General features: G+C 45.4%; 8 protein-coding genes across 8 annotated transcripts; 6 read left to right on the forward strand and 2 right to left on the reverse strand.

Moving 5' to 3' along the window:
- Positions 1-206: 206 nt before the first annotated feature.
- On the reverse strand, positions 207-2,928 carry V865_002685 (uncharacterized protein; the record flags this gene model as incomplete). Its single annotated transcript, XM_066226484.1, has 8 exons — positions 207-267; positions 362-543; positions 669-802; positions 918-1,493; positions 1,651-2,024; positions 2,096-2,193; positions 2,269-2,392; positions 2,525-2,928. The coding sequence occupies 8 exons, from the start codon at positions 2,926-2,928 to the stop codon at positions 207-209; spliced, it is 1,953 nt and encodes a 650-aa protein (XP_066082581.1).
- A 798-nt stretch (positions 2,929-3,726) lies between these two features.
- V865_002686 (uncharacterized protein) lies at positions 3,727-10,752 on the forward strand (the record flags this gene model as incomplete). Its single annotated transcript, XM_066226485.1, has 20 exons — positions 3,727-4,425; positions 4,581-5,414; positions 5,510-5,660; positions 5,712-6,067; positions 6,158-6,481; positions 6,665-6,793; positions 6,862-7,040; positions 7,106-7,238; positions 7,307-7,362; positions 7,466-7,651; positions 7,751-8,016; positions 8,091-8,392; positions 8,464-8,575; positions 8,643-8,745; positions 8,835-9,106; positions 9,168-9,892; positions 9,953-9,985; positions 10,048-10,522; positions 10,592-10,650; positions 10,717-10,752. The coding sequence occupies 20 exons, from the start codon at positions 3,727-3,729 to the stop codon at positions 10,750-10,752; spliced, it is 5,430 nt and encodes a 1,809-aa protein (XP_066082582.1).
- Positions 10,753-11,587: 835 nt separating this feature from the next.
- On the forward strand, positions 11,588-12,623 carry V865_002687 (uncharacterized protein; the record flags this gene model as incomplete). The annotated part of the gene is made up of 3 exons (XM_066226486.1): positions 11,588-11,752; positions 11,809-11,908; positions 11,959-12,623. 3 exons carry the CDS (start codon positions 11,588-11,590, stop codon positions 12,621-12,623), a joined length of 930 nt encoding a protein of 309 aa, XP_066082583.1.
- Positions 12,624-14,104: 1,481 nt separating this feature from the next.
- On the forward strand, positions 14,105-15,699 carry V865_002688 (uncharacterized protein; the record flags this gene model as incomplete). The annotated part of the gene is made up of 4 exons (XM_066226487.1): positions 14,105-14,196; positions 14,556-15,052; positions 15,118-15,291; positions 15,353-15,699. 4 exons carry the CDS (start codon positions 14,105-14,107, stop codon positions 15,697-15,699), a joined length of 1,110 nt encoding a protein of 369 aa, XP_066082584.1.
- A 2,278-nt stretch (positions 15,700-17,977) lies between these two features.
- On the forward strand, positions 17,978-20,256 carry V865_002689 (uncharacterized protein; the record flags this gene model as incomplete). The annotated part of the gene is made up of 12 exons (XM_066226488.1): positions 17,978-18,251; positions 18,325-18,547; positions 18,605-18,710; positions 18,791-18,825; positions 18,882-18,944; positions 18,997-19,080; positions 19,166-19,290; positions 19,355-19,405; positions 19,460-19,542; positions 19,602-19,779; positions 19,834-19,934; positions 19,987-20,256. 12 exons carry the CDS (start codon positions 17,978-17,980, stop codon positions 20,254-20,256), a joined length of 1,593 nt encoding a protein of 530 aa, XP_066082585.1.
- Positions 20,257-21,009: 753 nt separating this feature from the next.
- V865_002690 (uncharacterized protein) lies at positions 21,010-21,903 on the forward strand (the record flags this gene model as incomplete). The annotated part of the gene is made up of 1 exon (XM_066226489.1): positions 21,010-21,903. One exon carries the CDS (start codon positions 21,010-21,012, stop codon positions 21,901-21,903), a length of 894 nt encoding a protein of 297 aa, XP_066082586.1.
- Positions 21,904-22,052: 149 nt separating this feature from the next.
- On the reverse strand, positions 22,053-23,705 carry V865_002691 (uncharacterized protein; the record flags this gene model as incomplete). The annotated part of the gene is made up of 7 exons (XM_066226490.1): positions 22,053-22,196; positions 22,255-22,650; positions 22,707-22,790; positions 22,855-23,124; positions 23,169-23,321; positions 23,381-23,488; positions 23,541-23,705. 7 exons carry the CDS (start codon positions 23,703-23,705, stop codon positions 22,053-22,055), a joined length of 1,320 nt encoding a protein of 439 aa, XP_066082587.1.
- Positions 23,706-24,723: 1,018 nt separating this feature from the next.
- V865_002692 (uncharacterized protein) lies at positions 24,724-26,705 on the forward strand (the record flags this gene model as incomplete). Its single annotated transcript, XM_066226491.1, has 6 exons — positions 24,724-24,857; positions 24,908-25,166; positions 25,225-25,583; positions 25,644-25,861; positions 25,925-26,237; positions 26,300-26,705. The coding sequence occupies 6 exons, from the start codon at positions 24,724-24,726 to the stop codon at positions 26,703-26,705; spliced, it is 1,689 nt and encodes a 562-aa protein (XP_066082588.1).
- Positions 26,706-26,840: the final 135 nt, after the last annotated feature.

Below are 26,840 nucleotides of genomic sequence, written 5' to 3' on the forward strand. Positions count from 1 at the left end.
ACTTGCATCGTTATCCCAGATAGCAATTTCTATGATTTTCGTTATATACACACCTAAGTGAATTTTCTACTGTTTTACTGTTTTGCTGTGTCGTCGTTCGACACGATGAGATGATGACCAAAATATGAACATGATAAACCAAAATTGCAAAATCGGGAGATAAATCTAAGATGTATCGATGATGGGTGAATTGTAAGTTTCTCGTACTAATCGTAAGTCTTCTGGTAAGACCAATCTTCCCTATCGTCCGCTAACAGCCGAGAATACCTGAAGCGAGAATAGATAGTAGATTAGCATCTTATGGATATACTGGTTCGTCGCGATGAAGTATGGATGGTATGTCGATAAGCTGTGTACTCACTCCAACATCAACCTGAACATATACGCCTGCATATCCTCCCATCTCCAATGTTCTTCTCCAAACTTCTTACCCTGCTCACCGATCTTCTGAGCTAATTCGTCATGTCCACCTTTCCTACCGTCCGGAGGGCCAGCGAAGAAAGCCATTATGTCATATAGGTCAGAGTAATCGATTTTGCAAGGCTACAGGGGCCATTGATATCAGCGCGTTATTCGCTGACAGCAGCCTCTCGAATGATCGTTGCGTTTGGACCTTTCCAATTCTGGCAATATGTCTATCGTAAATGCTAAACAACTATATTACTTACTATATAGTGTACCCATGGAGTCATCCAATCCGACAGCCATTCTGGATAGATGGTAGCTTTGACGACTACACTTCCTGACATGATGAGTCGGTGGAATCGGGATGACCAGCCATTACCGTCGATGTCGAAGACGTCTGAGGTTGGGAAATCAGGTATTAGTATAAAACGTCTCACGTGCCAAGGTTCGAAAACGGAATGGCACATGGAGTAAGATGAACACTGTGCTGGTGGAAGCGTTACCGCACTCACATTTATACTTCGCCGCATCTTCCGGTCTCACCCTATCCTTGAACTGTATCTCTTTCGCCATCTCATCACAAGTCCCATCCTCCTTCTTACACTGATGCGGACCACCTGTCAATCCTATATCCATATACGCCTCGTTCAATCTATTGATCGACCAGCTCTCCTTGTTCCATGCTCCACCATCAGTTCTTCCTCTAGCTTTCACCCAAATTTGTTTCTCGCCCACCTGACCATCTTGAGTCATCAACGCCAATCTAGGTCGATGCGATTGATGCCATGTATAATCCTTTCTCTTCGAATATGAATCACCAGTAGTCGATCCTCTCCAAAACAGTTTGCTTATACTCTTCTGTTCCCATGGTACATACTTCTTTCGACCTTCGGCAGAAGTGAAATTGTCGTATGCCTCGAGGGGTGTAGTGAGGAATTCAGGATTACGGACGAATTTGGATAATTGGAATATAGGTCGAAGTACGGTTTCACGGCAGAAATCGAATGATAGTGATCCGTGGAGTTTGAGTAGGGAAGGGTTTGAACAGAAGTCGTAGGTTGGTAGTGGATCATAGATGAACGACATTTCTGTGGGACAGGAACAACATTTGCACATCAGCATTGATAGAGAGATAGGCATGTAGCAGCTGGAATCGTTCCTTTTCACCAGTTCAAGCCGCCCTCTGCGCTCGATGACCTTACAATAGCCATTGGTTGTCTGAATGATACATTGAGAGTCACTCACCTCCATCATCTTTTGGATCCCATTCTTCCGTACTTCTACCCTCTTTAATAGCCAAACCTCGTTCCCAACCTGGACTACCTTGTGGACAAGCCGATACTAAACCTTTCACGGGTTGTCTACCTTCTCTCTTTTCCAACTGCTTCAATTCAGCTTCTGTCAAGTACTTTCCCTCTGATATAGCTTGAAGAGCGGCTTGTTTCTGATCATCTCCCAAGATCCACGAACCCAAATCGTGATCGGATAAGGTGAATGTGACTTCTTTAGGCAGGTACTGGGCGATAGGTTCGAGTAACTGGAATAGCAGACGAGGTCGGGCGGATATCTTACGTTCACCGAAGAGAGAAGAAGGGCCGTCGGGTGAGAGAGTGATATGGCTAAGTATTACATAGTACATGTCATCAGTGCTTAGCTCAACAGCTCAGGCTGCGAGGCAAGGTTCACTCACGCAACATGCTGAGTCTCGGTCAAGTCGTTAACTCGCTTGTTGAACATTTCCGGTGAGAGGGCGAAGAATGGCTCGATGTCTCTGAAGATTTGATCATACTAGGTGATGCAGATAGATGTCAGCTTCGGGGTACAATAAAGCCCATAAGGCTAAAGTGGAGTATATTCACTCACATCATCCACAATCTTCACCTGATTTCTCTTACAGAACTGCCACCATTGGTCAAACCCTTTCGGTGGTGCTCTTCCATATCTCCTTCGGTACTCGGTCACCGCCTGAGGAAGAGTTTTTGATTGCCTAGTAGATTTCGAGAAGTCAGCAATTCCCTCAGCGTATATGAATCACGAGTACAAGTGAAGGTTTCTCGGGAACAAGACAACAAATTGCCTGACAGGAATCGCTTAAAGATACGAAGCACTATTCACTCACCTCTCCAGCAGATTAGCCCATCTCTCTTCACCTTTCTGCATCATTTCCACTATCGGATGAACTTTGATCAGACTCTGTATCCTCTTCTTATCCTTCTTTTTCAGGTTACTAGCATCTTTCAGCAGGTCATGTAATTTTTCCCAACCTTTCAGATAACCTTGTTCCGTATATTCCAACCCTTGCGGTAGATTCGGATCTGTCGAAGACAACCATTGATTCAGAGCCTTCTGCTGATTTCTCACTTTGTCCAATGCTATCCCACCTATCCCACTGTTATCGGAATCAGAGTAATCATCAAAGTTGAGGTCGTACTCCGGACCAGGTGAAAATATGAAGAAGGAGATGAACAGTAACCCCACGACTGACAGGACTACGGTGGATCGAGTGATCCTCAGCCTGGGCATGTTGAGAGGATACTTGTATATGGGTGTATGGTATAAAAGAGAGATGGGGTATGGTTTATGTTGTGAAATGTTGCGATGTTTGACGGATTGGGAACAAAGTTGAGAGGCGCGTGAATGATTAGGGAACGGATGATCTGCAGCACGCGTACACCACGTGTCGCTAGCATGGCGCCAGTGACATCCAGAATGTTGGTTGAAGGTTGAACGAAGTACGGTCGTATGCATATGCTCATACCGTACACTTGGTTTCAGAATCGGAATCAGGATCAGATTTAAAAGTAGAAGCAGAAGCAGCTTGCCTGAGTCCAACATGCTATCATTAACCTATCGTTCCACTGTACCATGTTGAGCGGAGGCTCGAGGTGAATTGCTGTATCCCAGTTGACCACTTCAAGATGCGGACATATTGATCGTGTCATTCCCATTCCAGGTACAACGCATCCTCTGGACTCTTACTCTAGTGTGAGTCACTGGCACTAACGGGGAGATGAGAAAGCCAAGAGAAAGTGAGAGATGGGAGTTGGGTGCGGCAGCAGGAGAACGTGATAAACAGGGAATCAAGGGAATCAAGGGGATGATGACGCATTCAAACCACATTCCCTGATTGTCATCTCAATTCATCTGTTTTTCTTTTTCTCTGTTTCATCCTTATGACGGACGAGCCATCCTATGCGTAGTGATGCGTCCTTCATTTGTGCTTAAGATTCATTGCTATAACACATAGATACTATACTACATTGCACTCTGTATCAACAAGCACAGAAAAGCCCCTGTACGGGCAGATAAGCACAACAAACAATGTCGGGTCCAGCAGGATCAGGTCACGCGAACGGCAGTACGTCCAACTTCACCGGCTTGGTATCAAACCTCATCCAGAAGAAGCGTAGTGAAGATGATTCGAATGGTCAGCTGGATCTAGATGGTAAAGCGCCGAGTAAAGGTCTACCTAGTACAGGCTTGAAGAGGAATACAAAGGAATGGAAGGAAGCCAATGACGATAATGAGAGTGTATCATCATCCTCATCTATACCTTCCAACGCTACCGGCGATGACGATGAGAGGCCACAAGCTGACCAAGAGAGGGATCAGGAAGGTGCAGAAGGGAAAGGTCCAGGCAGACATGAAAGATATATACCTAATGGTGAAGCAAACAATATAACGGAATCACCTGAATCATCACCCATGGAAGAGAAAGCATTGAAACCTTTCCCTCAATCTCCTTCGGAAGATATACAGTATAGACGTCAGAACGGATATGATCACTCCCAGCATGATGATAAGCATAAAGATAAAGACGAAGCAATCAAATTAACGATACATAAAGATAGTCATGATGTGGATCCTGAAGAGCGAGCGGATAGAAGGGATTCGGAGAGGGAGAGGAAGAAGACTGATGAGTTGGGGAGAAGACCAGATGTGATGTCTGGAGTGAAAGATGAAGAGGGACCGAGCTCGAGAAATGAGATTGTGTTGGATCCTAGGATATCATATCTGCATGTGAGTGGGGTTCGTTGCTTGTGGCCAGGATCTTTGCTGTATAGGCTGTCGGACGCAATTGATATAATGCTTCAGTTGAACATCGCATATATCCTATATATTCATGTTTCGAGACGTCCTTCGCTCTTAGATGCTGACACTGATATCCTAAACAGGTTCATCAGCGTCGTGAGCCCACCATCGAAGGTGTGAAGCTTGGCCCTATCCTGAAGATAACCCCTGATGGTGAAGATGAATATCCACCCGGTGAAACTCCTTTACCTTCTAGACAAGTATCCCGTGACGGTCCTTCTTCAAGTAGACAGACTTCACCCCGACGAAAACACCATACTTCCACCTCAAGACAAAACTCACACGAACGTGATATACCATCTTCCAGACACACCTCCAACGACCATGATAAACCTTCACGACCAATTTCCTATTCACGAAGTAGCAATGATATAGAATCGTATGAGAGGGGTCTGAGCGATACCATCGAAGAAGGTACATGGCGAGATGCGATGTCTCAGCGTCAAACCAAGAATGATGAGGATAAGAAAGGGAAGAGAAGATCGGTCAATACCAGATTCAGCAGTTTTAGGGATATTCACGAGATGTCCAATAATACAGGTGGAGAGTCGGAAGATGGAGAGGATTCTGCACACCATGAAGCTTCCAAGAGATGGTCAATGATTCGGAATCGAGTTATCCCTTCGAAGGCATCGACCGGTCAATCCTCTACACCTGGGCCAGGTAAAGTGTCGGCCTTGGCACCAGCCGTTATAGCTAGTATACCCGTCACCACCGAACTGTTTGCAGGTCAATTACCGGTGATGATCATGAAAACTTGGTTGGATAGGGATGAAGATGGACATAGAGCTGTTCCTGTTCTGTTAGGAAATCTGAGGTTCAGAGTAGGTGATTCTGTAGGATTGAGACCTGGTGGTGAGACTGGTAAAGAGATGTTCAAGCTGGAGTGTGAATATGGGGATGGAGCGGTTAAATGGGTGAGTAATACTATCCTTGACCAGTCGTCGCGGTAGAATATGGAAGTGCTGTGTATGTCTGTTGACATTCTCATCTTCGCACACTCTCTTGACAGGTGATCTATCGAGAACTCCGTGATTTCCTATCCCTCCATGCACATTACAAAGCAGCCAACTTCGGTACTTCCGTCGCTGGTCTTCGAGCCTCTCGTCGAGTCGAAATCCCGGACTTCCCTCGAATGTCTATCCCATATCTCAACAAGCTGGGTGCTCAACAAGGTGGTAATGGTCAATCCAACAAGAATACGTCTTCGTCAGCACCATCAACAAGTAACGAGAAAGAAAAGCCACATAAACCGGTTGGTAAAGCCGAATACGCCCAAGCTTCTCGAGATGCGTTACAACAGTATCTCGTAGAATTGATCCGAGCGGTGATATTCCGACCCGAGTCTAACAGGTTATGTAAATTCTTTGAACTTTCCGCTCTTACCCTCCAACTAGCACCCAGAGGTGGGTTCCAGGGTAAAGCTGGGTTCCTCAAGATACCAGATTGGAATGCTAGTAGGAGAGCGAACCAACCTGGTTTGGCACCCACCACTTGGGCGGCACATAGGAAACCTAAATGGTTTATTGTGAGGGATTCGTACTTCGTAGCTACGGATGGACCAGAGTCGGTAAGTACTGTCCACCTGCCTATTCAGTATGACAATGAGTGTCGTCTGTCTATGACTTACCATACTAATGAGTAATATTGTTGAGATTAGGTCGACTACTACGATGTCTTCCTGCTCGACGCGGACTTCACGATCGAACGACCGAAAAGATACTACCGAACTGGATTTCACCTGCTCACCAACCATGGATCGACCAACCGTAAGAAGAAGAGTGGGAAAGCCAATGTCGCAGGTGATAATCCCAATAACATAGATTTGGATAATCCGTTCAACAGAGAATTGATCATTTCATCGGGTGAAGGGAAAGGATCCAAAGGTCAATCGATGCACGATGAAGGTGAACATCATGCTTCTCAACATACTTTTACCATTGGGAATAGTCAGAGGAGATTGAAGTTGGTTGCTAAGAATGCTGTAAGTGAACCTCCAATAACCAGGTCAAGGATTTGTATCGGATCCAAATGGCAATGTATCCCGTCTAAGAATGTATATCGCATTCTGTATTCACATATATTATGATTTCCCATACGCTCCACAGGTTTGATGCGTAATGATACCATCAGCTGACATCTTCCGGATTGCCCTACCCCCACACAGCGTCAAATGCATCAATTCATCGTATCGATGGAACGTATAGCTGCTCAATGTATATGGACAGGAAGAAACCGATTTGACTCATTCGCACCCTTGCGAGTCAACGTAGCTGCTCAATGGCTGGTCGACGGGGTGAGCTCATCTACTTCTCTTCTCGTAGCGAAATCAGGAGCTGACATTTTACTGCGTGGTTTACTTAGCGAGACTACTTCTGGAATCTGTCGCGAGCTATCAACATGGCGAAAGATCGAATATACATCCACGATTGGTGGATCTCCCCTGAGCTGTATCTTCGGAGACCTGGTGATGAGAGGTACAGATTAGATAACTTGCTGAAGCGAAAGGCTGAAGATGGTGTCAAGGTGTTTATAATCATCTAGTAAGCTACATCTATCTCCCTGATGTCCATGTGGCACGAATAGCTAATACGCTCAAAATGATCAGCAATGAGGTCTCGGATAAGACCACCCCTGTAGACAGTCTATATACCAAGAAGACTTTGACGGGACTACACCCTAATGTAATGGTGCAAAGATCCCCATCCCACTTCCAGACTGGAACCTTCTATTGGTCACATGTGAGTCTATTTTCGTATCATACACTCGAGAGCAGGCATGCTGATTATGATATATTCCAATGACGTAGCATGAGAAATTATGTGTGATAGATGAGACGATCGCTTTCATGGGTGGTTTAGATCTGTAAGTCGATGTATCACTTGCTGATCTACCATCATCTACTTCTATAAATCTCGGTTGAGACTTTGGATGAGTACTATATACTGATCCGTTTCACGTTTTCTAGGTGCTACGGTCGATGGGATACTTCGCAGCATATTCTGATCGATGATGATCATACCACGCCTGACGGTCCGGAAGGTCCAGTATGGCGAGGGAAGGACTACGCGAACGAACGGGTGATGGAATATTCCAATTTGGATAAACCTTTTGAGGATATGTTTGATAGGAGCAAAGTACCTAGGATGCCTTGGTGAGTGTGATATTCTTCGAATCTGTCATTCACTTCCTGTATTTGTACTGCCCACTGCGGTACGCCATATCTCATATAAGCTAATACGCAAACCGGCAGGCACGATGTTGGACTACAGATAATCGGTCAACCCGCTCGAGATTTGTCTAGACATTTCGTTCAACGATGGAACCTTTTGATCAGGACCAAGAACCACAAGAGACAAATGCCATTCTTATTACCTGCTGCCGACTTTACGGAGAGAGAGTTGCAAGATCTCAAATTGCAAGGTACTTGTGAAGTGCAGATCTGCAGGTCTGTTGGTCCATGGTCGATGGGTACCTTGACCAAGATTGAACATTCAATTCAGAATGCTTATGTCAAATGTGAGTCGGTCTTTCTCCTAGACACTCACAGCCCGCTATCCTAATCCATGCTCATTTTCTTTCTGTATAAATAGCTATCGAATTATCTGAACATTTCATTTACATCGAAAACCAGTTCTTCATCACTTCCACTATCGTCGACGGGGTTCGAATCGAAAATCAAATCGGTGATGCTTTAGTCAATCGGGTCATCCGTGCTCATCGTGAAGATACACCTTGGAAAGCGTGTATCGTCATACCGCTCTTACCTGGTTATACATACCCTATTGATTCTGGAGAAGCCAGTTCAGTAAGGTTGATCTTGGAATGTCAGAATAGGACGATTAGTAGGGGTACGCATTCGATCTTTTCCAGATTGAGGAAAGAGGGTATAGATGTGAGTTAGAGTCTACCACATGACATCTCTTGCTTGGTGGTATTGACGGTTGTTTATCTACACTCACTCAGCCCGACGAATATATCACGTTCTTCTCGCTGAGAGGGTGGGCCAAGTTCAAATCTGGTGTATTGACTACTGAGCAGGTCTACATACATGGTAAGACGATGATTGTGGATGATAGTGAGTCCTTCTTGTCCTGGTGTGTAACGAAGGGTGATTAGTTTTTATCCTGACTTTATGAATTTAGGACTTGTACTCTGCGGATCTGCAAACATCAACGAAAGGAGTCAGCGGGGAGATAGAGATTCGGAGCTGTTGGCTGTGATTAGGGATACGGATATGATCGACGGGTGAGTGTTTTACTTGGCACCTTTCGGTCAAATTGGATGATCCCATTTCACTATTTTGTCTGAGTAACGCTAATGTAAGGTTATCATAGCACCATGGCCGGTCAGCCTTTCAAAGTCGGTCGATTTGCACATACACTTCGAGTTCGACTCATGCGAGAACACGTTGGAGTCGATGTTGACTCGATCGACGAAGATCAGCTCATGTCACGAGAACCCGTGGCGGATGCAGATGAGATTGAAACTTGGGATCCGGATCATGAGCAGCAGAGTGATGACGAGGCGACAGCAGGTATAACCAAGATCAAAGCTAGGACAGCTAGAGATAGGTTGATGCACACCTTCCATGATGGTCTTTCCAGTGGTGAGTTTGCTCACTCCGTGGGATATCCCGTTATCGATGACTGACACCTTGCCTACCATAGTAACCAAAGGGATGAGTGAGAATGCTATCTCGAATGTACGGAAAGCCGCAGACAAAGTGATACATCCCGTCGCTACCGCAGTGGGAGGACAGACCATCGCCCATCATGCTATGGATAATGGTGATCCCAGTGAAAGGGCAGATTACGATCCGGACGAACAAGGTCGAGAAACAGCTGGATTCGCAAGTTCGATGGTACCTACCTTGGAAGAGAAAACGGTCTTCGAACGACGTCCTTCAGGAACACATGCGAATGGTAAACCCTTGTTCGACGTGTTAGAAGAGAGCGAAGGAGGTCATGGCACGATTAGCGATGGACATGGATCACCTTCACTAGAAGAGGCAAAAGTACCTGAACATGCCAAGAAAGATACTTTAATCAGCGATGATAACCCTTCAGCTAGGAAGGCTGGTGCACCCACGATACTTAGTAAACCAAACGAGACGGAGCTATACGGTACCACTGCGAACACTTATATACCTGATGAAGTCAAAGAAGGTACCAAGAATGATACTGAAGAGACATCTGAAAAATCACCGAAAGGCGGTCAAGATAGTGCTGCTATAAAAGCTAGGAAGACCTTGAGGAAACATCTTAACGCGAGAGTACAAGTATCGCCTTGGAATATGCCTACGCCTACGCCCAAGATCAACCCGAATAGGTTCCATGATCCGCTAGATGAGAGGTTCTGGAAAGATATGTGGGTGGCTGTGGCGGTTCACAATGTGAGTTTGCGTCTTCTATATATTCGCGTGATGATTTGTCGCTGACATGCCATACTGTAGACTGAGATATTCCGTAAAGTGTTCCGATGTGTTGTGAGTTAATTCATATCATGATTGTTGAATGCGAATCAGTCATGCTGACATTCCTATTCTAGCCTGACGACCTTGTCACTTCTTGGGCACAATACAAGGCATTCGCCAACCACGCTGAGAAATTCAACAAAACACCCGAAGATGTAGCTGCTCCAGGTCATGATGAGCCTGTCAAAGTAACTCATGACGGACCCGGAACTCACGGAGCAGGTGGAGGAGGCAGCGGAGGTGGACATGTGGATGGTGGAGATGGCGGTGGGGCTGTCCCGGGTGTAGGAGCAGGTAAATCGTCAGACACCCGAGATTCAGATGTGGTGGAAGGCAAACCGAATGATATTAAGCATAAGAGAGAAAGTAGTGGGAAATCACCACGGATGGAGAACGACAGACCACTGTCACCTTCTGCTACGAGATCAAGTGCTCAGGGGTCTAATGAGGGTGGAGTAGATAAGAAGGCTAGTGCGCCTGATGAAGCATGGGCAGAATGGGAGAGGGAGGAGATGGAAGAGCTATTAGGTGAAATTAGAGGTCATCTTGGTGAGTGCAATGAGACTGTTCGATTGAACGTAGAGTGCAAGACAGCTGATGTGATATGGTTTTGCTCAGTCATTTACCCTACTCGATTCCTTGAAGCTGAAGATCTGGCGAATAATTTCCTCTTTAATGTGAGTGTATACGATCATCTATGAATATCGCTTCGCTAATCGATCGTATTCAATTACCCGTCGTAGTCTGATAAGATCTTACCATTACCCATTTACGACTGATGAACGACATCTTACGACCTGCGCCTTTACACTGTAGATTACTAGATATTATGTTACATCGCATCCGCATCATACCAACTTAAGCTCATACACCATATATACAATACGTTATAATCTCGGACTTGCATAATCATCACCAGGTCTGAAGCTTCTTATCTCATATATAATACTTCGTCATGTAGTCATTGGCTGACGTCGTCACCATTTATGCATACCTTTGTACTTCCTATTCAACCGAGAATTGCTTTATTGAGAGATCCTTGGATCGATTATGCACCGAATGCGGAAATTTGCCCTGTCGAAGCATTCGATCATGCGCTATGCCGTTTCTGTCCGTTGCGTTGGGACAACCATACTAACAGATAAGAGCACATTTACTTCCTCCAGATGGATCACCTTCGTTTCATCATCTTCCGTAAAGCACGCTTTTCGCCAAGCGTAATTAGCTACATACAGAGCCTATATCTATACCGTCGGTAAGTTAGGCAACCCACCGTTGTATCAGTGAGTCAAATAATTGATTCTGTCCATTATAAAAACGTGTTAAGACCGCGTCGTCATTCCAGCGCTGATGATTTAACATGGGCCAGGGGGAGGGATGATGGATTCCTTGTCAAGGCATGGGATTGGGATGGGGGTGGTGCGGCCTTGGGGTTTGGAACTCATCAACATTCACAACTCGATGAAATTCGAAAGATTTCTGATCCCCATATCCGAGATGTTCAAGTAGAATCCTCACCTGAAAATCCTGTTCGACAGGTAGGTCTACTTCTGCCATATATATTCGTTCGTACCGATCACTAACCAGTATCTCAGCCTTGGCAGGACATCACGTATGGCATCCCTACGAGCGCTTCTGTGTCTTGACAACCGATCCCTGGACGAGGCCCGAGGCCCTGGAGTTTACGTCCTTCACTCACCGTGGAAAGTACCTTCGAGTCAAGTACGCCTTTCCTTTGACAATAATAAAGCTGTATTCGCCCTTGAAGCATCCCCTCAAGTAAGTGGGAATGTATAAGAGGTCAATTCTGTGGGCTGATATATCAAAAATGACAGGTCACACCCATATATATAGGCATGACCCGGAATTTCAAGCAAAGACCATCCCAGCATAAGACTCACCCAGTCAACAAACGCGTCACTGCCGCTAGAAAGTGTGAGTCTAGTGCTCTGTTAGGTCGCACATACTTACCATTTTAAATTTAGCTGCACCTTTCGATCGGTGGGAGATGCTTCCCGTTGCTGCGTTCCCTGGCGATAACTTCAAATCTTCGGTGGTCGTCCATTGGTGCGAACAGTTCTTCTTGAGTGTCTTCAACGGCACGCTTCGACACGAGGGTGGATTGAATGTCAATTTGATTGATGGGTTGTGCAGTGTACCTATATTGACAGACGAGGAAGCTGCCTATGTGTTAAAGGTATTCGACCATGTTTTTGAACGCGATCCCGGAATCATCCTACCGCCTCGAATTGATGTAGACGCTTGGGCACAACTAATTCAAATTATACTACCTGGAGGTATAGATGGACACCCAAGCACTATAGCTGGCTTAGTCTTTGGATGTTCTCGCCTGGACATATTCAACCTCGTGGATCCTCAGAATCTACGACTTCACCTCTTCAAACATAAAAAATATTTCTACCATCCAAACAAGATCGCGAGGTCCGATACTGCTCAAATCAAACCGTATTCTCCCAGCTACGCTGCGAAGATCTCTCTGCCGCTCAGCACCAGGTTTCACAAGAATAACCCATTCCGTGCTTTCGAACGATTATTGGACATGGTTGCTTCGGCAGTCGAGTATCTGGGTCCAATCAGTCGAGGAGAGAGTGAAGAAACCAAACAGCACGTGAAGAATACTACGGCATAGACAGAATGAATACCAAAGGGATGCTTGGTGGAGATATAGTCCGTTAATCCGCCAATTGTAAATGGAAAACATACCTTACATACTGTAGCTTCCGATCGTCTTGGTAAAAAACACCTACTTATCAGTATATATGTAATGCCTGTCCAAATTCCGCGAACACCTCATATTCACTCAGCGAGAGCTGGTGTTTTATAGATTTAATGATGGTATCTGAAGGTGCCAACCATTTCGTCTTCAGTATGTCCTCCTGAGGAATGACAACGATGGGTTGCAGGTTGCGAGGCCATTTGTGGAGGTTGCTCTCGTCGACATGACTCTGCTTGCATTACCGCGTAGTATCTCACTGACAAGTTTTTGATCATATAACGCGATTTCGAAACGAACTTCTACCCAATTCATGCAATCGGCAACAGATTGGGATTAATATAGGAAGATGGTCAAGATTCCAATCGATTGACCACGACCACAGCAATGCGAGTGCAGGCTCGATCAGCTAGTACGCTTCCGAAGGAATTCGAGCGCCTGGTACCAAGTCCAAAAAGAACAACCCAGTTGCTGCCTCGGAAAAGTTGTTCGGATATGGTCACCTGGTACCCATGGAAAAGAAAATGAAAAAGGCCACAGTGGAAAGAGTTGGCGATAGCCGTTGATACAGTATACGAAACATCATCCTGTTCACATGCGTGTTCTATTCTCTCGAAGAGCTATATACATTTACAATCCGTAATTCCAGATGCATTTGCGCACTGCCAGTATGTGTGAATTTTGCTGTCGTTACTCTTCGGTGCATGCATGCAGCATGTACGTGGACTTGTTTGATAAATACAGACTTGGTTCATCCTTGTTATGAATTTCTGGATTCACCGTTGAAAACGATGATCAAAGGTTCTGTGGTATATGTATTCTGACGCTATATAGCACAGTTGCCGGAATCTGGCAATCTGCATTGTAGTATATACACAGCGATGATATTTTGATGTCTAAAGCAAAACACGAGGGGAGACAGTTATTCATGAATTTTGTCCAGGGTTGGCTGTTGTCATGCCCCAGTTCACTATTGTATGGCGGAGAAAATCTTGCACGATTGACGGTTTTGCCACCATAGAGGTCGCTTTTGGTACCAGTAATACAAGCAATCCTACATATCAAAGAAGATGTACTTTTCAGCTAAGATTGCGTCAGTACATCTGAATGGGGCGGGTACAAGTCCTCTGAGCTCACATGCAGCTGTGTTGGGAGAAATGCCAAAATGTCGACGGAAGCTCGATCTGAACGGCTGCCACAGTCACTTTGGTGCGGTAAATCTCGCTTTTAAGGGTTATTGACAATCTGGCTTCTAGTGTGCACCCTCCAGGCTCAGCACAATGGGCCATGAAGCAAGCAGAGGCTTGAATGTCGATATTTCTCACCTCTATCTGCAAGACAGGTGAGACTTTGTGCAGACTTTCATATCAAAAATTAGTTAAACTGAACTTATCAAAATGGGCGGCTACAGTGGCAAAACCCGAAATCGTGCAAGACTTTCTCCTCCATACAATACCTTGACCTGTCAGAAGGAAATGTACGAAAATAAGTACGTGCCTTCTTCAAGTCAATAAGGAGGAGAATACCCCTCAATGGTGAGCTGACGAGAGAGTCTGTCTGTGAGATTGACCCTGCCAATCATGACGAGTGTGGTATCAAGGGGAGATCACTCAACGTTAACATCAGCACCAAAGCCATAACATCCGCATTCTCTTCTCTCTTCTTCTTTCTTACTCTTTGTCTTCCTGAACGATTCTCTCATATTGCTTTAACGTCTTGACACATCGTACAGCATTACCAACAACCCTACCTTAACTCGCGACCATTATCTCCTTCCACTTGGACCCCCTAACGATACCCCACAACCACCAAGCTGTCTTTCGCCATTTCTCCGTTAGCTGACATCAGCTCTTTTCTCTCTCAACACCCCAACTCGACTTCACTTGTCCCAGGCTTCTTCAAGAGAGGTACCGTCTTGCCTGTCGATACATATGTAGCCGGTACATTGACTGCTGTCTGGATAGTCCACGAAGCCGACACCGGAAGAGTGCCGTACTTTGGGATTTCGGTCCAACAACACTACCTCCAAGTCGATGTCCCAGCAGCGAGTTGGAAGGTCGAGATTCGTATCAAGAACTTCCTTCCTATGCGGCCTGCAGACGATGCAGAAGTCATTCTTTCGGACGAGGAGAGAATCAAAGTGGTGGGAGAGCTTAAGAAGGAACGAGAGCTACTCCTCGAGAAACTGCAGAAGAGTCAAGAGAAGGTGTTGGTCATGGTTGGAGGAATGAGAGTCGAGCAGGGGAGCTTATCAACTGCTCAAAGCGGCAGCGTTGTCGTCGTCAACGGTCAAGGTCCCCGACTGTTCTGGTTCTCTGACGGTACTTCCCATACGTTCTGCTCAAGTGAGTCCGTCGGTGATCCCGTCCAAGCCGCAATGTGAGCTGACAAATATCCTCGACTTTAACAGATGATTCCGCTCCTTCGGGTCACCACTCCACCAGCGTGACTGCCCCACCGTCCATCCCCTTCAACCCACAAACTGTCGATCCCTCTTTCCCTTTTCAACCCCTCTCGATGCTCAAGGAAGGATCCAAGATGCCGGTAATGGGAGTCATAAGTGATGTAGGGAGAATAACAAGAAGTGAGCGACCATCCATCTCCCATCTGTTTGACGTGCTGATGCTGATGAAATCGATTTCCAGGCATTATGGGAGAGTATAGAATGGAGTTGGTACTCGAAGACCCGTCGGCCACCGACACACAGATCTTGAAAAGCCTTGTTCTATCGATGTTCCGATCCAAGAAGAAGGACCTAGAGTCGTCCTTCGTGATCGGATCGGTAATCTACGCCAAGGAAGTCGACATCGTCATCCGAGATAATCTCCCCCGAGGCAACATCTTTGACAGATCAGCCCAAAACACCCAATGGTACATCCTAGGTGAGAACGGAAACATGTCCCATATAGACGAAGAGAATTTAGGTGGAGTGGTACTGGATAGAATGAAAGAGTTACGGGCTTGGTGGCTGGATACCAATATGGACCTTTGATCTTTATATACACTTCACAATCATTAATGAAAGGGTTACGGGCTTGGTGGTTGGATATCCATATGGACCTTTGATCTTTATATACACTTCACAATCATTTGTAGCTTTGCTTATGGTCCATTTATCGATTTGTTCTACTCCCATCGATTGACTCATTGACCGGTAATGCTATTTGACCACATATGTCTTTCACTCTCCTACACGTTCAGCATTAGATTAAGACATTATAGTCGAAATGCCAATTCTTTACCGTTAAATGAGAATGAGCGAACTCAACTCAACCTGCGCGTGCCGGGGACAAGGATGTCAGATGTCCCGCTACTCGGTGAGGGAGGTGCAACAAGACTGTCTAGTTGGTAGGCTCCATTTGTTGCCGCTATGTCGAGTACTGGATCTTGATGTTTCTGAGCTGGTAAGGTGTATGAAACAAGACACGTCATGTTGGAGCCGTTGCACGGCATTTCAGAACTATCCACGTTCAATCGTGTAAGTATATCCCTGCTTGCTTGACGGCTGCTTCGATACCAGTGAACAATATCAGCGAGTAGGAGTTTAACCATCGACCAACAACCATGTGCTGATACTCCTGGCACAATGCCAATGGAACTCTGGTCAGACGTAGGGTGAGAGATACGAAGGTGGAAATGTTGTGTTCTCCTTTCTATGACCATGTTGCAGTTCAGCTAGCAAGTATTACGTGCCGTGGAACCCCACTCAAATTCGTAAGTCAATGTAATTGAGCTTCGAGTGAACAGAGTATACGGATAGATGGACATCGTTTATATGGTCCCGCACGCGGATACGAATGTACGTGTCCAAAAGAACGTGGCAGATGATCATGGTTGTGTCAAAGGATGAGATTCGACAAGAAAATGGGAACAAGGAAAGGGGAGTGAAGGTAGGAGAGAGCTCATCGAGTAATTCATTGTCCCCTTTTCCCGTTCACATCTTCTGAGCTCTTTATTTCGCATCATCAAATCATCTAACTCCATTTCAAAGCTCGTATTTGAGGTGAGAGAAGTGGATTTGGTGGTCGATGAAGAAGGGGTATGATGGTTGGAAGGCAAGGATGCTTGGGTGGTCTTGCCCCTTAAGTCTCTGGACCCAATCACTGATACAATATAGTAAAAATGGCATATGAGCTATGCGAGCTCAAATCTGAAGCAAACATGAAGGAAACCTTGAAGGAGCAAAATTCACTCTGTTGCTCCTGAAGGACGCCGGGGAAGTCATGATAGGAATTTTTTATTGTGTTTGACTGACAGATAGAGTAGTATTGGTGATAAGTGGATACTCTAAGCAAATACAGTACCCCGGTGATGTAGATAGGGATTGGGATCAATAGTCTGGAGAAGAAGGGGAAACGACTATCGGTCTAGAGTATGACTGATATTTATAGTGCGATCAGTGACTGTCAATTACACAGTACCCATACTCATATCGTATGACCGCATTCTTCTCTTCCATCCTTTGATGTGATCCCATCCTGGCAGCCTTTCTGATTCGATTTGGGGGAGTATAGTCATGATTCTTCTCTTGGCGGAGCGTCATATTATTAGGCAACGTAGAGAAGATGAATCCATCCGAAGGACCCATCCGATGGTCACGTGACAGCTCCCACTCTCCACTCTCGATGCCCTGCTCATTGGCCGATCATGTATGAATGTCTCTTCCTCGCCGGACTATAAAACGTCGGTCAGACCTCAGTCATGGCTATTGTACTCGCGATTGTATCCGTATCTGAATCAAGGCATGATGAATGTCGACATCTTATCTACCACAATATTATTCTGTTACCAGAGTATCTTATCCCTCTCATGATAATGAGTAGCAAGTGATGATGTTTGATTGCGTGAGTGGATCCGGCCATGACCGAAACTCATTCGATGGTTATCGATCACGACATCATTTCAACTCTCTAGTGGAGTTGGACCGCTCTTGCTTCTGTCACACAGATATTATCAAATCTAATCATATCTTCAGAGATCTGTCCTCTTGGAACAAGGGTTTATGCATGTACTAGATCAGGCTTGAGACCCCAACTTTGGTGTCCCGCGATAGAAGAGTAGATGACGAGATATGGTACAAATGGCGACATTTTGCAATTGGAACAGAAAAAGAAAAACAGATCTGTTCGGAGGAATGAAGGATCGTCTCACAGAATTTTCTGGGTCAGGATGTGTATATATGTACACAAATAAGCAGCAGCCTAAAATACTTCTGTCCCATTCTTTAGGTCCTTTCAGCTTCAGGCTAAATATTCACTTCGTGTGTCAAAATGAGCAACTCACACCCCGTTGAGAAGGTCGAACCGCGTTCAGCTGTTGCTGCTACGCTCAATCAGCCTGGTCTTTCCAACAACGAAGTCATCACCTCGGTCGACACATACGTCCCGCCCAAGAGAACATGGAAGTCCTACATCTGGTCGACACTAGACGTACCAAAAGATGAAGCAAAGTTTTTGACTAAATTGGATATCACGTTGATCACTTCTGCAGCTTTGGGAGTCATGATTCGATATCTGGATCAAGTGAACATTACCAATGCTTTCAGTGAGCTCTCAATTTCCTTTGATCTTCACCTTGCAAGTCATCTCGCTGACGTGTATCACGTTTATTCCTGTAGATAGTGGCATGAAGGAAGATCTCGAATTATACGGTAACGAATTGAATTTCGCCAATGCCCTTTGGAGTGCAGCCTATGTATTCGGTCAAATTCCTTCAAATCTCTTACTCACCCGAGTCAACGCAGCGAGGTATATTGCTTTTCTGGAATTTGCCTGGACAGTATTCACCTTTGGAACCAGTGCCGTGAAAAATACCAGTCAGCTTTATGCGGTCAGGTTCTTGTAAGCCAGCTTTTCTCGGTCGGAATAGTCGGCCAAAAGCTAACTTTCAGAATTCAGTGTCGGTCTTTTCGAGGCTGGACATTTCCCCGCGGTCATGTATGTTTGTTCCAGTTATTACAAACCGCATGAATTGGCGAGGAGAAACTCTTTGATCCAGATTTTTGTGAGCTTTTTTTTTTTTTTTTTTTAAATATATATTTTAGCATGTTACAATCTGTTTAGCTGACAAATTGGAGGAGCTAGGTAAGCGTGGGGCCCCTCTTCAGTGGATTCTTAATGTCAGTAATGCATGCAGAACGATCTCTGGTGTCTCCTAGCTGACTTTCCTGCTTAGGGCGGCCGTTTACGAAGGATTGGACGGTGTTAGGGGATGGCCTGGGTGGAGATGGATGTACATGTGAGTTCCAACGCGTCTCGGTCGTTTTCTGCCACACTGACCTCTTCGATAGCATCTGCGGAGCCATCTCTTTGCCCTGTGCAGTGTGGACATTCTTCGCTATGCCTCAATTGCCTGGAAGAGCTAAGCCAAATTGGTATGTTGATGTTGAATCGCTGTCGTGGAAAATCCGCCTCATTCCCAGATCTTGGTGGACTAACGTTTTCATTTCTCGTTTTAAGGATCTTCACTCAAGCTGAAATCGATCTGGCTCGAGCTAGAATGCCAACTGAGAAGAAGTTTTATACCGGTTTGTTCAAATGGAAAGATATCAAGAGATGGCATACCACTTGGCATGTATACCTCTGTGAGTTGGATATTACGCTTATATCTGCGGTGATCGCCGAAAATGCTAACATCACTATGACCAGTCCCTTTCTACTTCTTATGTGCTGGTCAGATCGGTCAAGCTGGGTCTTCCAGTAAGTCGCTTACTTGTCTATCTCCATCTGGTCCGCTGCTAATTCTTGGTGCAGTGATCTTCTGGGTCAAAAGTTATAATGTTAAAGGGAAACCGAACGTATTCTCAGTCGCCGAGATCAACATTATCCCGCTTGGTGTAAGTTATGACTGTTGGTTTACACTTGATTAGTGTTCAGCTGACATCACCGTTATTAGATCAATATCATCACCATAATTGGAGCGTTAACCTCATCATGGATCTCAGACTCTCTACCTGGATCTGCTCGTTGGCCTTCAATGGTATTTGCAGCATTAGTAGGAGTTGTCATTCCCGCTGCGCTCGGTGCCACACCCGTTCATCCACCTAACAGGGGTACTCGATGGGCGTTGTTTTGTAAGCAATCCATACCTTCGCTCAAAATGTGACAGGGCTAATATTCCCTTGCAGATCTCACATCTCTAGCTGGTACAGCAGCGGGAGTCACCTGGACATTCGTCAACGAGACTAGTCGACAAGATCCCGAAAAACGAGCATATGTCGGTGCGATGGTAAATTAACTCTTTCTCTTGGGGGATTGGACAATGCTGATAGCAGTGATAGATGAACGCATTCGCATATATCTTCACCGCTTGGGTTCCCATCTTCACTTTCCCCACATCGAAACAACCATACGTCAATAAAGGAATGTTCGCTACGAGTGGATTCGCCTCGGCCGCTTTGTTGACTGCTTTGGCTATTGGTTATTTAGATCATAGGGATAAGAAGAGAGCTAGACTGCTGGGTGATGACGAGGGTCATAAACATGATCAAGAGTCGAACTCCGTTCCGGATAGTCCGATTGATGAGAAGAGTAGTGAATTGAGAGCGTAATTGGGGAGCTTTCTTTTTCTGTAAACAAATTCAAGAAGGTATATTTGATATCGGATACGTATTTATATATATCGAGAGATCTACTGGATGTTTCGAGGAATGAGTGGAGAATGTTCGAAATTGATGCATTCTTTGAACAGCTTTCTGAGATTCACATTGTGGATTGCATTCGGATAAAGGTACAGGAACTATACCACCCCTTCTGAAGGAGTTCTGGATGATCATTCATGATTAGCTGATACATTTTGGTGTAATATACAATCCGCCCGTGTTGTTGTTACGCTACTCAACGCACGTATAAAATGAACTGCACGAGATGGCATGAATGATTCATTCATTAACCTACAACCCCTCAATACCCAAATGGCGTGTTGAATACACATAGCCCCTAGACCATACACATTTCTCATAAGCATACCGGTGACCCAAACTTACTACACTTATTTACATGATGATCAGCATATCTTTTTTGGGTTTCGACCTGATTTTGTTGGTTTGGGTATTGCCATTGCTCATACGTATTAGCGGGAGGGAGATTTACAAGTAGTCGGTTGGAGTTGCGTCGTTATGATTACGGAAGTTCCTTCCGTGCGGATTATGCTGAATAATCAGAGCACGTCACTTTACACAGGCTTACTCAGATAATCAGATCTGATAGAACTCGATGCATCCTATAAGAACACCTACACTCCAGCTGCATAAGTACATCTCCTAACATGTATTCATCCTATGGATCCGATAGAAGTAACCAATATGACTACCACCTACCATTCGATCAAACTGAGAAACGGATTCAACGTCGCTTATGTCCAAGCCGGTGATCCCACAAAAACAAAAACAACTTTACTACTGCTACATGGGTTTCCCTCATCCTCCAATCAATTCCGGCGATTGATCCCACTCTTGTCAGACCAGTTCCACATCATCGCACCCGATCTCCCTGCTTTCGGTCTGACAACTGTCCCAGATGACTTCGAAGCTACCTTCGATAGTTTAACTCAAGTAGTCGCCGACTTACTCGATGCCCTGGATATCAGGTCTTTCATCCCATACGTGTTCGACTACGGGGCTCCTACTGGATATCGCTTAGCGTTGAAGCGACCAGACGCTTTCAAAGGTCTGATCATCCAGAATGGTAATGCTTACGAAGCAGGTTTATCAGCCTGGTGGGATCCCTTGCGACAGTACTGGACAGCGGACAAGGGAAGTAAAGAATGGTTAGATATCAGAGATAAATTAGCCGGTGCAATAGAATTGAAAGATGCGAAAGATCAGTACGTCTCTGGATTATCCTCCGATCTCGCCAATCAAGTAGATCCAAATCCCTATACACTCGATTACTTGCTCAACCTCGCACCGGGAAAGAAAGCTCAACGACAGTTAGATTTATTCTACGACTACCAAAACAACGTCAAGCTATATCCCCAATTCCACGAGTTTTTCAAAAAGACTCAACTTCCCACATTGATCTTATGGGGTGCAAACGATCAATACTTTCCTCTTCCAGGTGCTCACGCCTATCTCACCGACTTGCCGAATGCTCAGCTCAACGTGTTCGAAGATGGAAGTCACTTCTTACTCGAAACTCATGTGGAACAAGTGGCTAGAACCATCAAGGAGTTCTTGCAGAAGGAAGGGCTGGCGTAGCTGACAGCTGTTCAATAATGACATATATATATTGGTATTGATAGTCACGTCAGTACTATATATCCTCCCATAAGTGATGTAATTCCAAATTTGGTGACTGGTCTTGATACCATGCATCGTTCCTACAATACTGACAAGTTGGCTGTTCATTATAGCTTACTTTTCACTATCACAGGATCATGTCTCCATCCCTCAACCTCACTCAGATCCTTTGCCTTCTCCCCTCCACGCGCAGTACCATTATCTCCAGCACCAGGTCTCCATTTCCATAAGTGTTTCCGATCCTCCGGTAGCTACGGAAGTACAGTTGTGTCAGCTGGGTTTACTTCGTCGGTATAACAATTCACTTACCTTTCCTTCTATCAAATCCGCAACCTGTTTTCCAACCACAGGGAACATCTTGAATGTCTGACCCGAGTCACCAGTAGCTACCACGAGACCCTTATATTTGGGATGTTCACACATCAACCAATTCATATCGACCGTGTCGGTACACCAACACATTGCCATCTTGAAGAGGGGACGATCTACCAAATCAGGTAACCAGAGCTTGATAAGGTTCTTTATCGCTTCTAACGATTCGGTGGTGATGGTATCGGTCGGATGTATAGCATGAGCACGAGGGACAGACATGAGTACATCCTTGTTCAATCCGAATGGTCGAACTTGCTGCATGTGCGTGTATCCAGCAAATTCATTGACGATCTTCAATTCTAAAGTACCTTCTTCAGGTTCCATGATGAAGCCCTAAAATCAAAACAAGTTCAGCTTGAACATGGGCAAGGGTATACTGAGTAACTTACCAACTCGTGATTGTATGTCGTTGCCATACCTTTCAGCTTCTTGGCTTCTTCCGGAGTCAAACGTATATGGGCGTATCCCCACCCCTTCGAGCGATGTATCATCAGCATTTATCCAATGAAAAGTAAGTTATCCATAAGAATCACTCACCTTGGTCTCACACTGCCCTTCTAGGTCAAGTAAAGCTGGTGACCAAGCACCCGCAGCAAACACCACTAAATCACCACACCACTCCGTCCCATCAACCATTCTTACACCTGTGACAGTCCTCCCATCGGCGCCAAGAATCAACTCCTTGAATGTTCCAGAAGAACCAAATGCCGATTTCACCCCTAGTCTTCTCAGTTCATGCCCCACTGCATTAAGGGCATTACGCGCTGCTACCCATCCTCCATTCTTGACAAACAGACCTTTCCATCCCTAGTACATAATTAGCGAGGTCAATACAAGGGCCAAGCACTCACTGTCAGATCCGCATGAGCCAAGTGAGGTGCTCTGGCTACTATCTGTTCCTTGCCTTCCACCCATTCTATACCTGCTCCTCGACCTTCATCTACTATCCCTTGATACCGTGTTCTAAGACGTGCTTCTCGTTCGGGCTTACTTGTAAGATCCAGCTAAAGAGAATCAAGCACGATCAGCGTTGGTCTAATCTTCCGTAAGGCGATTGACTTACCCGTCCAGTATTATGAGCATGATCCTTGAAAACTGGATCCGTCGTCCACATGTTCCAAGCCTCCGTACCTAACTGACCCCATATTCCCGCCGAGTCATCACCTGCCATCTGTAGGTATTGTCAGCAGGTGGAACGAGATCATCGAGATACTCCGACTCACCTTGTTATTGTCATTTCCAGCCGAGTTGAGCGAGGGGTTCTGAAAGATATCCAATAGACGAATATCCTTGTATCCTCTTCGAGCAAGATGAAGAGCAGTCGATGATCCTATTGTCCCTCCACCACCGACGATGAGGATCTTGCTATCTTTATTTGCTAAGGCCATAATGAATCAGATCTTCTTGATGATCTCATCCGGTGTCAGCTGGGAGACAAAAGTTCTTTTGTATATCACTTCGATATCGGTCCGAGATGACAAACATACATGGATAACGTTTAAGCGAGCTCTCTTTCCATATCTTGGAGATCTCCCTTGGCCTTTCCCGTGAGATTCAAAGGAAATTTTGTGAGGTCTCAGTCTCAATCTCTGGGAATCCTATATAGTAAAGTGAGAAGCAGCAAGGCAAGGTAAATCTTCGGACATGATCGCGATCGTCATGATAAGTTATCATATGACCCCGACAGAACGGATTTTTGAAGTCCAAATCGCATTGGACAGACAAGAGATGACGGAAGGGAATATTACGGAATTGGGTCTGTTAGCGATAGGAATTCCAGCTGACTATAGGATAAGAGCGCGAGTCAAAACGGCGGCGCATCTTATCACAGGCGTCTCGGCGGGTTTGAGCAGCGAGTGAGGTACCAATACTTTCCGTTTATACGGATGGTGTATGTGTATGTGTGTCGGGTGTGCGTGTCTATGTGTGTACAGTACGTGTTGATGTTCGTCCTCTGGTGACGCCCTTGATGGAGGAACAATCAACAAACATCAGAACTGATCAAATGCATAAAAAAGCTTGAAGAGGGTGAAAACCCTGAGAAAATAGGTAATTTGCAATTTAAGTCTGGACCGAAATCTGGGAATCTGCTTGACCTTCTCGCAGACCTCCGTTCGCGTTCGGGTCTCTCTCTCTGCGGCGGAGTCTGCTACTGTATCGCCAAGTCCGTTTTCGCGGTCTTTCTCAACTGCAAATGGAGTCTCCTCAATATCCCAATGCTTAAGAGTCGATTCTCTAAGCGAGGTGGATAACGTTATCACAAGGTGTAGAGTACTGTATCTTCTTGCCGTCGATAAGAATGACTCTAGTCGTATCGCTGCTAGCAATATATAAATCATCACCTCATGACTTTCATCTGGAACGATTTCTTGAACTCGTCACATACAGGTCGAGATCAATATCAATATGTCTCTCGAGGAATATAACAAGCAAGATCCCCTAGGTTTCGATGGCGACAAGCACGAAGGGGTAGACTCGAATACCCTTGAGGTTCGAGCCGATGACCCATCATTCCAAGACCTCGTCAATGATCCTCACAGGTACGTTATGGTCTTCGATACCAAAACCACTAGCTAACGTTACGATATAGAGGTCTTCGAATGCGACATATTCAGCTGCTGTCGATTTCCGGCGCAGTCGGTGCAGGAGTTTTCGTTTCCATTGGTGGTCCGTTGACTTCTGCTGGTCCCCTCGGTTTGCTTATCGGTATCATCGTATGGTCCACGGTAATTATCGGTGCAAGTAATTGTCTTATTGAGATGACTACTCTTCTCCCTATCGATGGTGGCTTCATCACTTTCGCTGGTCGGTTCATGGATGAAACTATTGGTAAAGCCGTTGGATGGAATGTAAGCTACTTCATCAACTCCCTCGAGTCAACCGATGCTGATCCTCAATCAATTACAGTTCCTTCTTGCTCAAGCGACTTTGGTGTGTTTCGAGCTTACAGCCTTGAACGTTATGATTCAATATTGGACTCTCACCCTGCATCCTGCTGTGGCCATCAGTGTTGGTATCGTGCTCTTTGCTACTCTCCAGCTGTACTCGGTCAGATGGTTCGGTGAAGCCGAATTCTGGATTTCTATATTCAAGATCATCCTTCAGATTGGTCTGACCCTCTACACACTGATTGCTATGTGCGGTGGAAACCCCAAACACGATAAATTTGGATTCCGAGCTTGGAAGGATCCTGGACCTTTTGCTGGCGAAACAGCCGCGTTGAGGATGAAAGGTATCTGGGATGCAGTCCTTTGGGCATGTTTCGCGTGAGTAGTCCACAATGGAATGATCCCACAGTTTGTCGCTGACAAAGGTAATTTCGACAGTCTTGGTGGTCCCGATTGGATCTCTTTGATTGGTGGTGAAGCTCAAAATCCTCGAAAGATCCTCCCTAAAGCCTTTAACAGCACGGTAATACGTATTGTTGGGTTTTTCGTCATTGGTGGTCTTTGTGTTGGCATCAACGCTCCATCCAATGACCCAGCACTACTTGGCGCCATAGCAGCAGGTGCACCAGGTGCTGCCAAGTCCCCATATATCATCTGTAAGTAGTGAACCGCCACAAGATCGAACAACGCATTTTCTGACGGTTTGTCATCAAAAATAGCAATGAATCGGCTTGAAATTCCTGTTTTACCAGACATCGTGAATGCTTTGGTCATGTTATCAATCTTCAGTACTGGTAATGCAGCTCTATTCACAAGCTCAAGAGCCTTGTACACCCTCTCTCTCAAGGGTGGAGCACCCAGCATCTTCAAGAGGCTCAACAGAAACGGTGTCCCATATGTGGCGGTGACGGCAATCCTGTTGTTCAGCACTTTGGCCTACCTGTCCGTCAATTCTGGCTCTGTCGTCGTACTGAACTGGTTTTTGTCCTTGGTTGGTGCTGCAAATCTGGTGAATTGGACTAGTATTGCCCTGTATGTAGCACCTTTTGATTTTATGAAATTAGAAGTCAAGCTGACATTTCTATTCCGGGCAGGACCTACATGCGATTCCGAAAAGGGTTAATCGCCCAAGGTCGATTAAACAATGATTTTCTCCCTGTCCGAGCATGGCTTCAACCCCTGTCCAGTTGGTGGGTCGTCATCGCCGCTCCCATAGCATTCGTCGCAAGTGGATACGCCTTGATGGTACCAGGTGGATGGGCAGGGGACAGTTTCATCTTCACCTACGGAGCGGTCTTCATCTTTGCTGGATTCATCATCTTCTTCAAGACTTACGATGTACTAGTCAAGAAGAAACCTCTCAAGATGTTTATCCCCGCTGAAGAGATCGACGTCACCACAGGATTGGACGTGATCGAAGCGTTAACTGCTGCTAGTAATATCCAGGACGAACAGGATAAAAAGACGATGGGTAGAAAAGTGTCAGATTTCTTCTTCTAGTCAATCAGACGATAATAGAGAGTAGCAATGGTAATCTTCATGATTATCAATGATGTTTGTTAGTTATATCGCGGTCCATATCTTACGTTGTGAGCCCTTATGTCTTCTTTAGTTGATTCTCATGTTTATATTTGA

This window comes from Kwoniella europaea, chromosome 1, assembly GCF_036810445.1.
Source record: "Kwoniella europaea PYCC6329 chromosome 1, complete sequence".
Taxonomy (NCBI): Eukaryota; Fungi; Basidiomycota; class Tremellomycetes; order Tremellales; family Cryptococcaceae; genus Kwoniella; species Kwoniella europaea.